Below are 12,135 nucleotides of genomic sequence, written 5' to 3' on the forward strand. Positions count from 1 at the left end.
TCATTTTGTGCTCAAGTCCTGGTTTGGAGCTTCAACCTAAAATTTCTAACTGGGTAGAGGGTGGAAAGAAGAGGATGACTGTGTCAGTGGAACAAAAATGACAGACATGTTGGAGTTTTTTTTTCCTTTAAATCATTCATGGAGTGTGCCCATTGTCCATTTCTAATTGCCTTTGAGAAGGTGAGAGTAAGTCACTGCAGTCCATGTGACGTGGGTACATCCTAATATGAATAGTATTGTATTTATGATTATTTGGAAAAGCACAGTTTGATTAGAAATAGCATGGCTTTCAGAGGGGTAGGTCAGGCCTCAGAAGCGAATTCTTTGAGGATGTGACAAAATACATCGATGAAGGTAGACCATGGATGTGATGTCTATGGAGTTTAGCAAGACATTTGATAAGCTTCAACATGGTAGGCTCATTCAGAAAGTAAGGAGGCATGAGATTCAGGGAAATTTGCCTGTCTGGATACATAGCTGGCTGCCCGATAGAAGACAGGTTGGTAGTAGATGGAAAGTATTCAGCTTGGAGCTCGGTGACTCGTGGTGTTCTGCACGAATCTGTTCTGGGACGCCTGCCGATTGTAATCTTTATAAACGATTTGGAAGAGGAAGTGGGAGGGTGGGTCAGTAAGTTTGCCAATGACACAAGGGTTGTTGGAGTTGTGGATAGTGTGGAGGGCTGTTGTAGGTTGCAACAGGATGCAGAGCTGGGCAAAGAACTGGCAGATGGAATTCAAACCAGAAAAGTGTGAAGTGATTTATTTTGTAAGTTCAAATTGAATGTAGATTACAGGGTTAATGGAAGTATGGAGGAACAGAGGGATCTTGGGGTCCATATCCAAAGCTCCCACCAAGTTGCTACCCAAGGTGAGAGGGTTTTTAAGAAGACATATGGTGTGTTGGCTTTCATTGACAGGAGAATTGATTTTAAGAGCCATTAGGTTATGCTGCAGCTCTCTGAAACTCTGGTTACTCCACACTTGTATTTTTATGTTCAGCTTTTGTCGCCTCATTATAGGAGAAATGTGGAAGCTTTAGAGAGAGTGTAGAGGAGATTTAGCAAGATGCTCAAAATTATCAGAAAGGCTGTCGAGGAGCTGGGCATGTCATGCTTCCTCACTGTTTGCGAGTTTGCAGCATTCATTTGACAAATGTACTTGTTCAGAACTAAGGAAAGGTCACTGAAATGGTAACTCTGATTTTCCTTCACATATGCTGCCAGGCCTGCTGAGCTTTTCCAGCAACTTCTGCTTTTGTTTCTGATTTACAGCATCCGCAGTCCTCTTGGTTTTCACTCAGAATTTTTAATTTGTCTCAGTGGAAGGGATCAAAAATTTTGTTTTTAAGAGGGACCTGAAATAACTCCACAGAGCTGGTATCCTGTCACCAAGTCACCTTTTATTTACAAATGGAGAGCCCTGACACTCCAGTTCTTATCAATCAGCCAGGGCTTCCTGACTGGACTAGATTAAGCCCCATTCAGGAAACTCACTCTGTGCTGTCCATCTGGCTGACCTCGTTACATTCAATATATTCCTCCCCTTCTGAGTTCAAGGACACAGGCTGGTTCTTTTTCTTTTGTGGTTTCTGGATGTTCTAGCATCGGGTCAGGTTCCTCTAATCCTGCCTCGGATACGGGCAGAGTGTAATGTGCAGTAGCCTGCCTCTTGCGCCGAGAGTATCTCGCGAGAAATCAGTTTTATTCTGCAAGTGGAAAAGGCGTCGAGGCAGTGACCATCTCCGATTCCGAGGTATCTTCGATGCTTGACGGAGAAGTCGAACACACATGTTCTCGAACTATTGGAAAGGCTGTCGAGGAGCTGGGCACGTTGTGCCCCTGCACTGTTTGCGAGTTTGCAGCATTCGTATGGTCTTGGTGACATTCTCGTTCAGGGCTGTTGCATCTACTTGATCGTTATATGTCATTCGACCTGACCTCACATTGACCATGTCCGTTACTCGTGCAGGTCCATTCCTCTGGTTCCTACACCAAACGTTATCCCCTGAAATAAAGCCTCTCACTCAGCAGTCTCATGTCTGGCACTGGCTTTCCTGATGCCGTATCAGCCCAGTTTGGTTAGCATGTAAAACAATACTTTTCACTGTGTCTGTCTACATGTGACAGTTATATGTCAAATCAAATCTCATTTATTACCTTCCCATGTATACAAAGATGCATGCAGTGTGATATGTTAACCTTTGGAGTTTCACCAATAGCATTAATTCTCATTTCTGTTGCCTTTGAGCTTTTTTAATCAGCTTGCATTCCAACTGATATTTCACAGATTGTAGAATTGTGGGTTATTTGTGTTGTGGAGTCTTGCACATGGAGACTATGAATTTTGACTCTTTACTTTCATAACACGCGACTAATTATTTGCCACGATATATATTACGATATATAGATGGTGAAAGGATTTAGAGGAATTGTGTATGAAACCTGAACAGTAAATGAAGCTGTACAAAGCTTGATTTAGTCAAGACAAGAGCTTTGGAACTTTGTATCCATGTTGTTTATAACAATGTTATAATAGTGGATGTCGCCATGGACGTCCAGTCCTTATACACCTGCATTCCTCATGCAGATGGCCTCAAGGCCCTCCGCTTGTTCCTGTCCCACAGGCCCGACCAGTCCCCCTCCACTGACACCCTCTTCCGCCTAGCTAAACTCGTCCTCACCCTCAACAACTTCTCCTTCGATTCCTCCCACTTCGTACAGACAAAGGGGGTGGCCATGGGTACCTGCATGGGCCGAAGCTATGCCTGCCTCTTTGTAGGTGACATGGAACATCCCTCTTGCGCACCTGCACAGGCCCTCTGTTACATGGATGACTGTATCGGCGCCGCCTCTTGCTCCCCAGAGGAGCTCGAACAGTTCATCCACTTCACCAACACCTTCCGCCCCAACCTCAAGTTCACCTGGGCCATCTCCAACACATCCCTCTCCTTCCTGGACCTCTCAGTCTCCATCTCAGGCAACCAGCTAGAAACTGATGTCCATTTCAAGCCCACCGACCCCCACAGCTACCGAGAACACACCTCCTCAGACCCACCCTCCTGCAAAAATTCCATCCCCTATTCCCAATTCCTCCGCCTCCGCCACATCGTTCCCAGGATAAGGCATTCCACTCCCGCACATCCAAGATGTCCGCATTCTTCGAGGACTGCAACTTCCCTCCCGCAGTGGTCCAGAACGCCCTTGACCGTGTCTCCCGCATTTCCCACAATACATCCCTCACACCCCGCCCCTGCAACCACCGCCCTAAAAGAATCCCCCTCGTCTTCACATACCACCCCACCAGCCTCGGATACAACGCATCATCCTCCGACACTTCCGCCATCTACAAACCAACCCCACCACCCAAGACATTTTTCCATCCCCACCCCTGTCTGCTTTCCGGAGAGACCATTCTCTCCGAGACTCCCTTGTCCACTCCACACTCTCCCCTTCAACCCCACCACACCCGGCAACTTACCCTGCAACCGCTGGAAATGGTACACTTGCCCCCACACCTCCTCCCTCACCCCTGTCCCAGGCCCCAAGATGACTTTCCATATTAAGCAGATATTCACCTGCACATCTGCCAATTTGTACACTGTATCCACTGTACACGGTGTGGCTTCCTCTAAATTGGGGAAACCAAGCGGAGGCTTGGGGACCGCTTTGCAGAACACCTCTGCTCGGTTTTCAGTAAACAACTGCACCTCCCAGTCGCGAACCATTTTAACTCCCCCTCCCATTCTTGAGATGACATGTCCCTCGTGGGCCTCCTGCAGTGCCACAATGATGCCACCCGAAGGTTGCAGGAACAGCAACTCATATTCCGCTTGGGAACCCTGCAGCCCAATGGTATCAATGTGGATTTCACAAGCTTCTAATCTCCCGTCCTCCCACTGCATCCCAAAACCAGCCCAGTTCGTCCCCTCCCCCCACTGCATCTCAAAACCAGCCTAGCTCGTCCCCGCCTCCCTAACCTGTTCTTCCTCCCATCTATCCCCTCCTCCCACCTCAAGCCACTCCTCCATTTCCCACCTACCGACCTCATCCCGTCTCCATGATCTGTCCGTCCTCCCCGGACTGACCTATGCCCTCTCTACCTGCCCCACCTCTACTCTCCTCTCCACCTATCTTCTCCTCTATCCATCTTCGGTCCGCCTCCGCCTCCGCCTCTGTCCCTATTCATTTCAGAACCCTCTCCCCGTCCCTCTCTCTGATGAAGGGTCTCGGCCTGAAACGTCAGCTTTTGTGCTCCTGAGACGCTGCTGGGCCTGCTGTGTTCATCCAGCCTCACACTTTGTTACCTTGGATTCTCCAGCATCTGCAGTTCCCATTATCTCTGGTTATAATAGTGAGATTGAGTTATAATAGTGACAAGATTGAAGCAGTCTATCAAAAGCATTCATCTACACCCAGCCTCGAGTCTCATCCTTACAATTTGTTGCAGATCATATTTGGAAGAAATAATTTTAATGAGCTGCATTAGCATAATTGCAATAAGCACTTCACTGTATTACTTTTCTCAGGCGTCTTAACTTTTAGTCAGTTGAAAGTCAGGGTGAGAGCCTTAGTAACTTTGTAATGACAAACTGTCAAATGGAAGAAGTGCTGCAGTACTGAAAGTGTGAATGACAGTGCAAAAAGATGTAGAAAAAAATAACATTTATTGCTGCCTCTTTTAAAGTGTTTCAAGTGTGCATTGTGACTTTGAGGGAAATGGTTGAGGAGGAACTAATGAGCCCTGTGAGCTGAATTAATGCAAAGAAACTTGCAGTCTCCAGATTGTCAGAAACCACATGTATGACTAAAATTGTGAGTTGATATCCTGTGGAATTCCCGACCCGTGGAGCTGTGTGGATCTAGAGTTGGAAACCTGTCAGATAGGTCTAAGTATGGACTATTTTGTTTCAATTTCCATTATCTGATTGTTATAGCGGAAACTTGCATGGACTGAAGTTTCTTTCAAAACGACAAAAGCATGGACCTAAAATGATGGCTGTTGTCTTCTGACTATGGACTGCAGCAAGCTTCGGGCAACCTATGTGGAATGAATGAATAAATTAATCTGCATTTAAATCATGATTTCATCTGTAGTCATTGAAACAGGCAACTGAATCAGCATCAAGAAACTCACGTTTCCTGTTGTAGTTCACACATATATGGTACTTTTACACATTCTGAATGGAGAGCTCAACTGCCAGTCAGCCAGCTTGGAAAGATAGTGCAGCTAAACTCTGAAATTCCCACAAAACTATATTTCAACAGCTGTTATTGAGAAGAGAGCAGAAAAAGAGAAAAAAGATTCATTCACGACAAGAGCTGGAACGCTTTCTCTCCCGTTGTCTCTCATCATGTTGGAAGACAGTGCCTAGTGGAAAAAGCAAATTGGAAAACAACAATTTATCAAGGAAGCAAAGGTAGCTACAGATTCGTCTACTGCTGAGTATACATTTCAAACATTAAACAACCGTTCTCCCGAGCTAAGAATCTAACATCCCAAATGTACAAATGGCTTGGCCGGAGAAGCTACAAGTAACATTCATACCACACAAACCCCAGGCCGTGACCATCTCCAATAAGAGACAACCGAATCTCCAGCCCATGACATTCAGTGGTGTCATGGAATCCCCCTGTCTCACCATCCTTAGGGTTACCATTGACTGGAAATGCAGCTGAACTCGCCACGTAAACATAGTGGCTACAAGAGCAGGTCAGAGGCTAGGAATACTGCGGCAAGTAACTCGCCACCTAACTTATGAAAGCCTGTCCACCTTGTACACGGCACAAGTCAGGAGTGTGATGGGATGCTTCCCACTTGTCTGGATGGATGCAGCTCAAACAACACTCAAGAAGTTTGATGCCATCCAGGACAAAAAAGTCCATTTGATTGGCATCACATCCACAAACACCCACTTTCTCCAACCATTGATGCTCAGTAGCAGCAGCATGCATTGTCTAAAAGATGCACAGCAGAAATTCACCAAAAATCCTTGGCACCTTCCAAACCTCCAACTACTCTCAAGGCCCTCACTTCACAACTTTGTTAAAAAGGCAACTTGATAGATGACAATATTCTTTCATAATTTTTTGAATGTTGCTGAAATTAAATGATCAGTTTGGATGAGCATTTAGGAGGTGTCTAAAATTATAGTGGGATCTTGAACAATTGGCCATTGGGCTGAGGGGTGACAGCTGGAGTTTAATTTGGATAAATGCGAGGTATTGCATTTTGGTAAACCAAATAAGGGCAGGACTTTTGCAGTTAATAGAACTGTGGATGGAGTTGTAAAACTGAGAGACCAAAGGATTGATGTTACATAATCCTTTGCAAGTTGGACGAGGTGGTTAAGAAGGCATTTAACACGCTTGCCTTCATTGATCAGACCATTGAGTTCTCGGAGTTGGTAGGTGGTCACTTTTTGAGTATTGTTCCGATTGCCTTGCTATAGGAAGGATGTGATTAAATTGGAGAGGGTTCGGGAAACATAGCAGGATGTTGTTGGGACTGGAGAATTTGAGCTGTAATGATACGCTGGATAGGCTGTGACCTTTGTCACTAGAGCTTTAGGAGGTTGATGGGTGACATTATACAGGTTTATAAAATCATGAGGGGTACCGATAAGATGAATAGCAAAGGTCTTTTCTCTAGGGTAGGGGAGTTCAAAACTAGAGCACACATTTTTAAAATAAATGGAGAAAGATTTAAACGTGACCTGAAGGGCAACTTTTTTACACAGAGGGTAGTTCGCTTGTGGAATGAACTGCCAGAGGAATTGGTAGATGCAGGTACAGTTCTACTCCGTTGCTGTATGATTCTATGACTCTGGTGTCAATTGACAATATAGCTGTCCCCAGGTTGAAGTGCCTCAATAGTTCTAGGATTCCTGCCAACTCGATAATATGAAGCAGAAGGTGAGAACTTTGGAAACAGCTTCAGGTATAAATTGTTTGCTTAAAGTAAGAACTATGTATGTATATTTTGTGATGGCATCCAAGCATGCTCTTCTGTTAAAATCCTATTGGCAACATCATTGCAAAACACAAAACACTACCTGTATTCTTGTTCTAAATGCCACCCTTTGATGCCATTTGGTGTTGAGATCGTGAACCAATCCCTTAATGAATTCCCTCCAATTGCATATTGCCTGAAATAGAAAGAAACAGGCCCAGGAGCCTGAGAAAGAGAAAATTAGAATGAACATGTTATTCTCCCTATTGCCAAGATATTCTCAGTTCCTGTGAAAAAGTGAATTTTTACAATTGCCTGAGTAGAAATTTATTCTGACCCATTGTATCAGTTCAGTAATCTTCAAAATAAACAATCATGAAGCTGCAATATTAGCAGGACCATTTAATAATATTTGGTCAGGCTTGCCTTGAAGAGATTGTGTTATCTATAAAATCAGGAGCGAGTTTATATGGTAACGAAATTACCTAATGGCCTGACCTTTAACAGTGCGCAGCTACCGACAGCACGTGACAGTATTGTTTATAAATATTTGTATTTTTTTGCTCCAAATACTAGCTTGTAGAATTTAGATTAAAGCAAGTATTATTTTGGAGTCTTTGAGCAAGTTATGTAGAAACTGCTGATTATTACAGAAATCATCAAAAAGGTGTAAATTGCTGGGAGGGAGAAGAGCTGTTACATTTATCAGTTGTCACGTTGACATATTCCATTGTAGTAGGTAAGTCCGTGTCTTCTGTGATTTATTTCTTGGAATTGCAAGTATTTATCTTTCAGAACTGCAAATGAAATTGCCACCAGCAATTTTTTTTTGGTGATCAACTTCGCCTCCATTATCCTGCATCACAATCAAATTCTAATATTTCTGAACTGAGGAATCATAGAATTTGACAGTATAGAAGGTGGCCATTTGTCCCAGCCTGTCTGTACTGGCTCCTGAAAGAGCTACCTTGCTTTGTCTCTGTTGGCCTCTAAATTCAGCACTTTCGAATATATATCTCAGGAAGGGTCACCGGACCTGAGATGTTAATTCCAATTTCTCTTCACAGATGCTGTCAGGCCTGTTGATCTTTTCTAGCAACTTTGTCAAGTTTTTGTCAAGTCAAGAGATTTAGATTCTCCCTTACTGGAGATTGTCATTGCCTGACATTTTTTTGTAATGCATAATTCTTACCACTTGTCAGCCCTAGCCTGAACTTTGCCCAGGCCTTGCTGCATATGGACATGGTCTGCAGTAATCAGTGCCTATACCCACTTCTGACTTTGTGAAGGAGTTACGTTCATTGATAAAGCAGCTGAAGCTGGTCAGACTGAGGAACTTTGCAGCGATGACCTGGTACTGAGCTGATTGATCTCCAGCAACCACAACCATCCTGCCTTTTGCTGTCTATATCTTCAAGACCATTTCCCACCTGATTCCCATGGACTTCAGTTTTCGGAAGGCTTCTTGATGTCAAGGTGAGTTACTTTTCTGTCAGCCTTGGAAAACCATTCTTTTGTCTGTGTTTGGACCAAAATTGTATGAAAGTTAGAAGCTACGTTGGCCCTGATGGATCCCAAAATGAGCAACAATGAGCCGGTTATTGCCCAGTTTCGGGCCCAGTTCTGAGGAACAGTCACTGGACCTGAAATGTTAGCTCTGATTAATTTCAGTCACACACAGTTAGAGAAACTACGCTGTTCCAATCATAACATTAATTTATATAACCAAGCGCAACCTTGACTCGTACAATGAGTTAAAATTCTGGACTCGACCTCCAGTTACCCGGGCCATTCAGTACTAATCTCGGTCTTTTGACAGTGAACACTTTGTGGAGCTGTTTTATTAATTGTGTGGTGCTGTCATATGAACAGGAGCTGCCAGAGTTCGGCTTCTAATTAGCTCTTGTGTAATACAGATGATTTCAGTCAAGTTTTCATTATGTTCAAGGAGATATAGTGAGTTGACTGACTTTTATGAAGAGCTGTGCAATTTTTACAGCCATGTGTGTTTCTGCTGAAAGCAATATCTTTTGATGAATTGCATTGCGTGTGTCAAAAATGTGAAAAGATTTAGTTCAGCACACAGTGTGATTCTGAGTTGAGTGGCTTAAAAATATTTACAGATTTGTGACCAACATGCTCAGTGAATTCTTTGTCCAGGGAAAGCTTTATAAATCTCAGTATTCGTAACATAATCTCAACTATGTAATTTATACCCATATTCCTGGGTTATGCTCTATCTTTCATTCAAATTACTTTATAATCCATTACATGGATAATTCAAGATAACAAAGTGTGAAGCTGGATGAGCAGAGCAGGCCAAGCAGCATCTCAGGAGCACAAAAGCTGACGTTTCGGGCCCAGACCCTTCATCAGAGAGGGGGATGGGGTGAGGGTTCTGAAATAAATAGGGAGAGAGGGGGAGGCGGACTGAAGATGGAGAGAAAAGATGATAGGTGGAGAGGAGAGTATAGGTGGGGAGGTAGGGAGGGGGTAGGTCAGTTCAGAGAAGACGGAGAGGTCGAGAAGGCGGGATGAGGGAGTAGGTCGGAAATGGAGGTGCTGCTTGACGTGGGAGGAAGGGATGGGTGAGAGGAAGAACGGGTTAGGGAAGCGGAGACATGTTGGGCTGGTTTTGGGATGCACTGTGGAGAGGGGAAGAACTGGGCTGGTTTTGGGATGCATTGGGAGAAGGGGAGATTTTGAAGCTTGCGAAGTCCACATTGATACCATTGGGCAGCAGGGTTCCCAAGCGGAATATGAGTTGCTGTTCCTGCAACCTTCAGGTGGCATCATTGTGGCACTGCAGGAGGCCCATGATGGACATGTCATCTAAAGAATGGGAGGGGGAGTGTAAATGGTTTGCGAATGGGAGGTGCAGTTGTTTATTGCGAACCGAGCGGAGGTGTTCTGCAAAGCGGTCCCCAAGCCTCCGCTTGGTTCCCCAATGTAGAGGAAGCCACACCGGGTACAATGGATACAGTATACCACATCGGCAGATGTGCAGGTGAACATCTGCTAAATATGGAAGGTCATCTTGGGGCCTGGGATGGGGGTGAGGGAGGAGGTATGGGGGCAAGTGTAGCACTTCGTGCGGTTGCAGGGGAAGGTGCCGGGTGTGGTGGGGTTGGAGGGACTGTGGAGCGGACAAGGGAGTCACGGAGAGAGTGGTCTCTCCAGAAGGCAGACAAGGGTGGGGATGGAAAAATGGCTTGGGTGCTGGGGTCGGATTGTAGATGGCGGAAGTGTCGGAGGATGATGCGTTGTATCCGGAGGTTGGTGGGGTGGTGTGTGAGAACGAGGGGGATCCTCTTGTGGCGGGGGCGGGGTGTGAGGGACGTGTTGCAGGAAATGCAGGCGACGTGGTCAAGGGCGTTCTCGACAACTGCGGGGGGAACGTTGCGGTCCTTGAAGAACGTGCACATCTGGGGTGTGCGGGAGTGGAATGCCTCATCCTGGGAGCAGATGCGGCAGAGGTGGAGGAATTGGGAATAGGGGATAGAATTTTTGCAGGAGGGTGGGTGGGAGGAGGTGTATTCTAGGGAGCTGTGGGAGTTGGTGGGCTTGAAATGGACATCAGTTTCTAGCTGGTTACCTGAGATGGAGACTGAGAGGTCCAGCAAGGTGAGGGATGTGTTGGAGATGGCCCAGGTGAACTTGAGGTTGGGGTGGAAGGTGTTGGTGAAGTGGATGAACTGTTCGAGCTGCTCTGGGGAGCAAGTGGCGGCGCCGATACAATCATCAATGTAACAGAGGAAGAGGTGGGGTTTGGGGCCTGTGTAGGTGCGGACGAGGGACTGTTCCATGTCACCTACAAAGAGGCAGGCATAGCTTGAGCCCATGCGGGTACCCATGGCCACCTCCTTTGTCTGTACGAAGTCGGAGGAATCGAAAGAGAAGTTGTTGAGGGTGGGGACGAGTTTGGCTAGGTGGATGAGGCTGTCGGTGGAGGGGGACTGGTCAGGCCTGCGGGACAGGAAGAAGTGGAGGGTTTTGAGGCCATCTGCATGCGGAATACAGGTGTGTAGGGACTGGACGTCCATGGTGAAAATGAGGTGTTGGGGGCCAGGGGATTGGAAGTTCTGGAGGAGGTGGAGGGCGTGGGTGGTGTCACGGACGTAGGTGGGGAGTTCCTGGACCAAGGGGGAGAAAATGGAGTCCAGATAGGTGTAGATGAGTTCGGTGGGGCAGGAACAGGCTGAGACAATGGGTCGACCCAGGCAGGCAGGCTTCTGGATTTTGGGCAGGGCAGGCAGGTTTTTAACACAGCACAGGAGATTTGTTGAAACAGTATCTAATGGTATTTAGATTAAATCCTTTTCTTTATTCACTGCTCACTTTGGGAGTCATTCTGAGCTATTTCCCAGAAATGTTCCCAGGTCATGTTAGGCAATCGAATTTGAATTTCTCAGCCAAATTCTTTAACCAAAGTTATTGATATTATGAACTACCTATTATGCTTATGAATTGGTTATTGTCTCATAGAGGCCTCTAGCTCAGGAAAGGAACCTTTGGCACTGTGCCTGTGAAAAACAGCCACCTAACTATTCTAATTCCATTTTACGGCATTTGTACCATTTGCCTTGTATGCCTTGGCATAGCAAGTATCCCCTTTTATTTCGTAAATCTTACGAGGGTTTCTGCTTCAGCCACCCTTACTGGCAGTGAGTTCCAGATTCCTACACCCTCTTGGTAAAAACATTTTTCCTCTCATCCCTTCTGAATCTCTTGCCCCTTACCTTAAATCTACGTGACCAGTCATTGATCCCTGCACCAAAGCGAAAAGTTTCTTTCTGTTTATGCCTCTCATAATTTTATACATTTCAATCATATTCTCCCTTCATCTGTTCTGTTGTATGGAAAACAACTTTAGACTGTTCATTCTTCCTTCATTTCAAAAACTCTTCACCTTGGACAGCATCCTGATAAATCTCCCCTGCACCTTCTCCAGTGCAGTGACATCCCCACCAACCCTTCACCGTGGATTCCAGACCTGTGCCCATTACGCTAGCTGTGTCCTAAACAATGTTTTGCATAGTTCCAGCATAACCACCCTACTCTTAAACTCAATGCCTTAGTTAGTAAAGGTAAGTGTCCCTTATGCCTTCTTCATTACTTTATCTACCCGACCTGATACCTTAAGGGACTGGTGTACATGTATATCAAAATCCCTGGGATCCTCAGT

General features: G+C 45.5%; 1 protein-coding gene across 2 annotated transcripts in view; it reads left to right on the forward strand.

Moving 5' to 3' along the window:
- The window catches only part of LOC132207714 (utrophin-like), a 114,422-nt gene that overhangs the window by 14,560 nt on the left and 87,727 nt on the right, over positions 1 to 12,135 (forward strand). The window contains exon 1 of one of the 2 annotated variants that reach the window (XM_059643609.1): positions 8,841 to 8,906. The exons of the other annotated variant lie outside the window; for it this stretch is intronic. Within the exon in view, the coding sequence (XP_059499592.1) occupies positions 8,867 to 8,906 (40 nt within the window). The 5' untranslated portion in view covers positions 8,841 to 8,866. Of the gene's footprint in view, positions 1 to 8,840; positions 8,907 to 12,135 lie in introns of those variants that run through there. 2 annotated transcript variants of the gene reach the window in all.

The sequence above is a fragment of the Stegostoma tigrinum genome, unplaced genomic scaffold (genome assembly GCF_030684315.1).
Source record: "Stegostoma tigrinum isolate sSteTig4 unplaced genomic scaffold, sSteTig4.hap1 scaffold_130, whole genome shotgun sequence".
Taxonomy (NCBI): domain Eukaryota; kingdom Metazoa; phylum Chordata; class Chondrichthyes; order Orectolobiformes; family Stegostomatidae; genus Stegostoma; species Stegostoma tigrinum.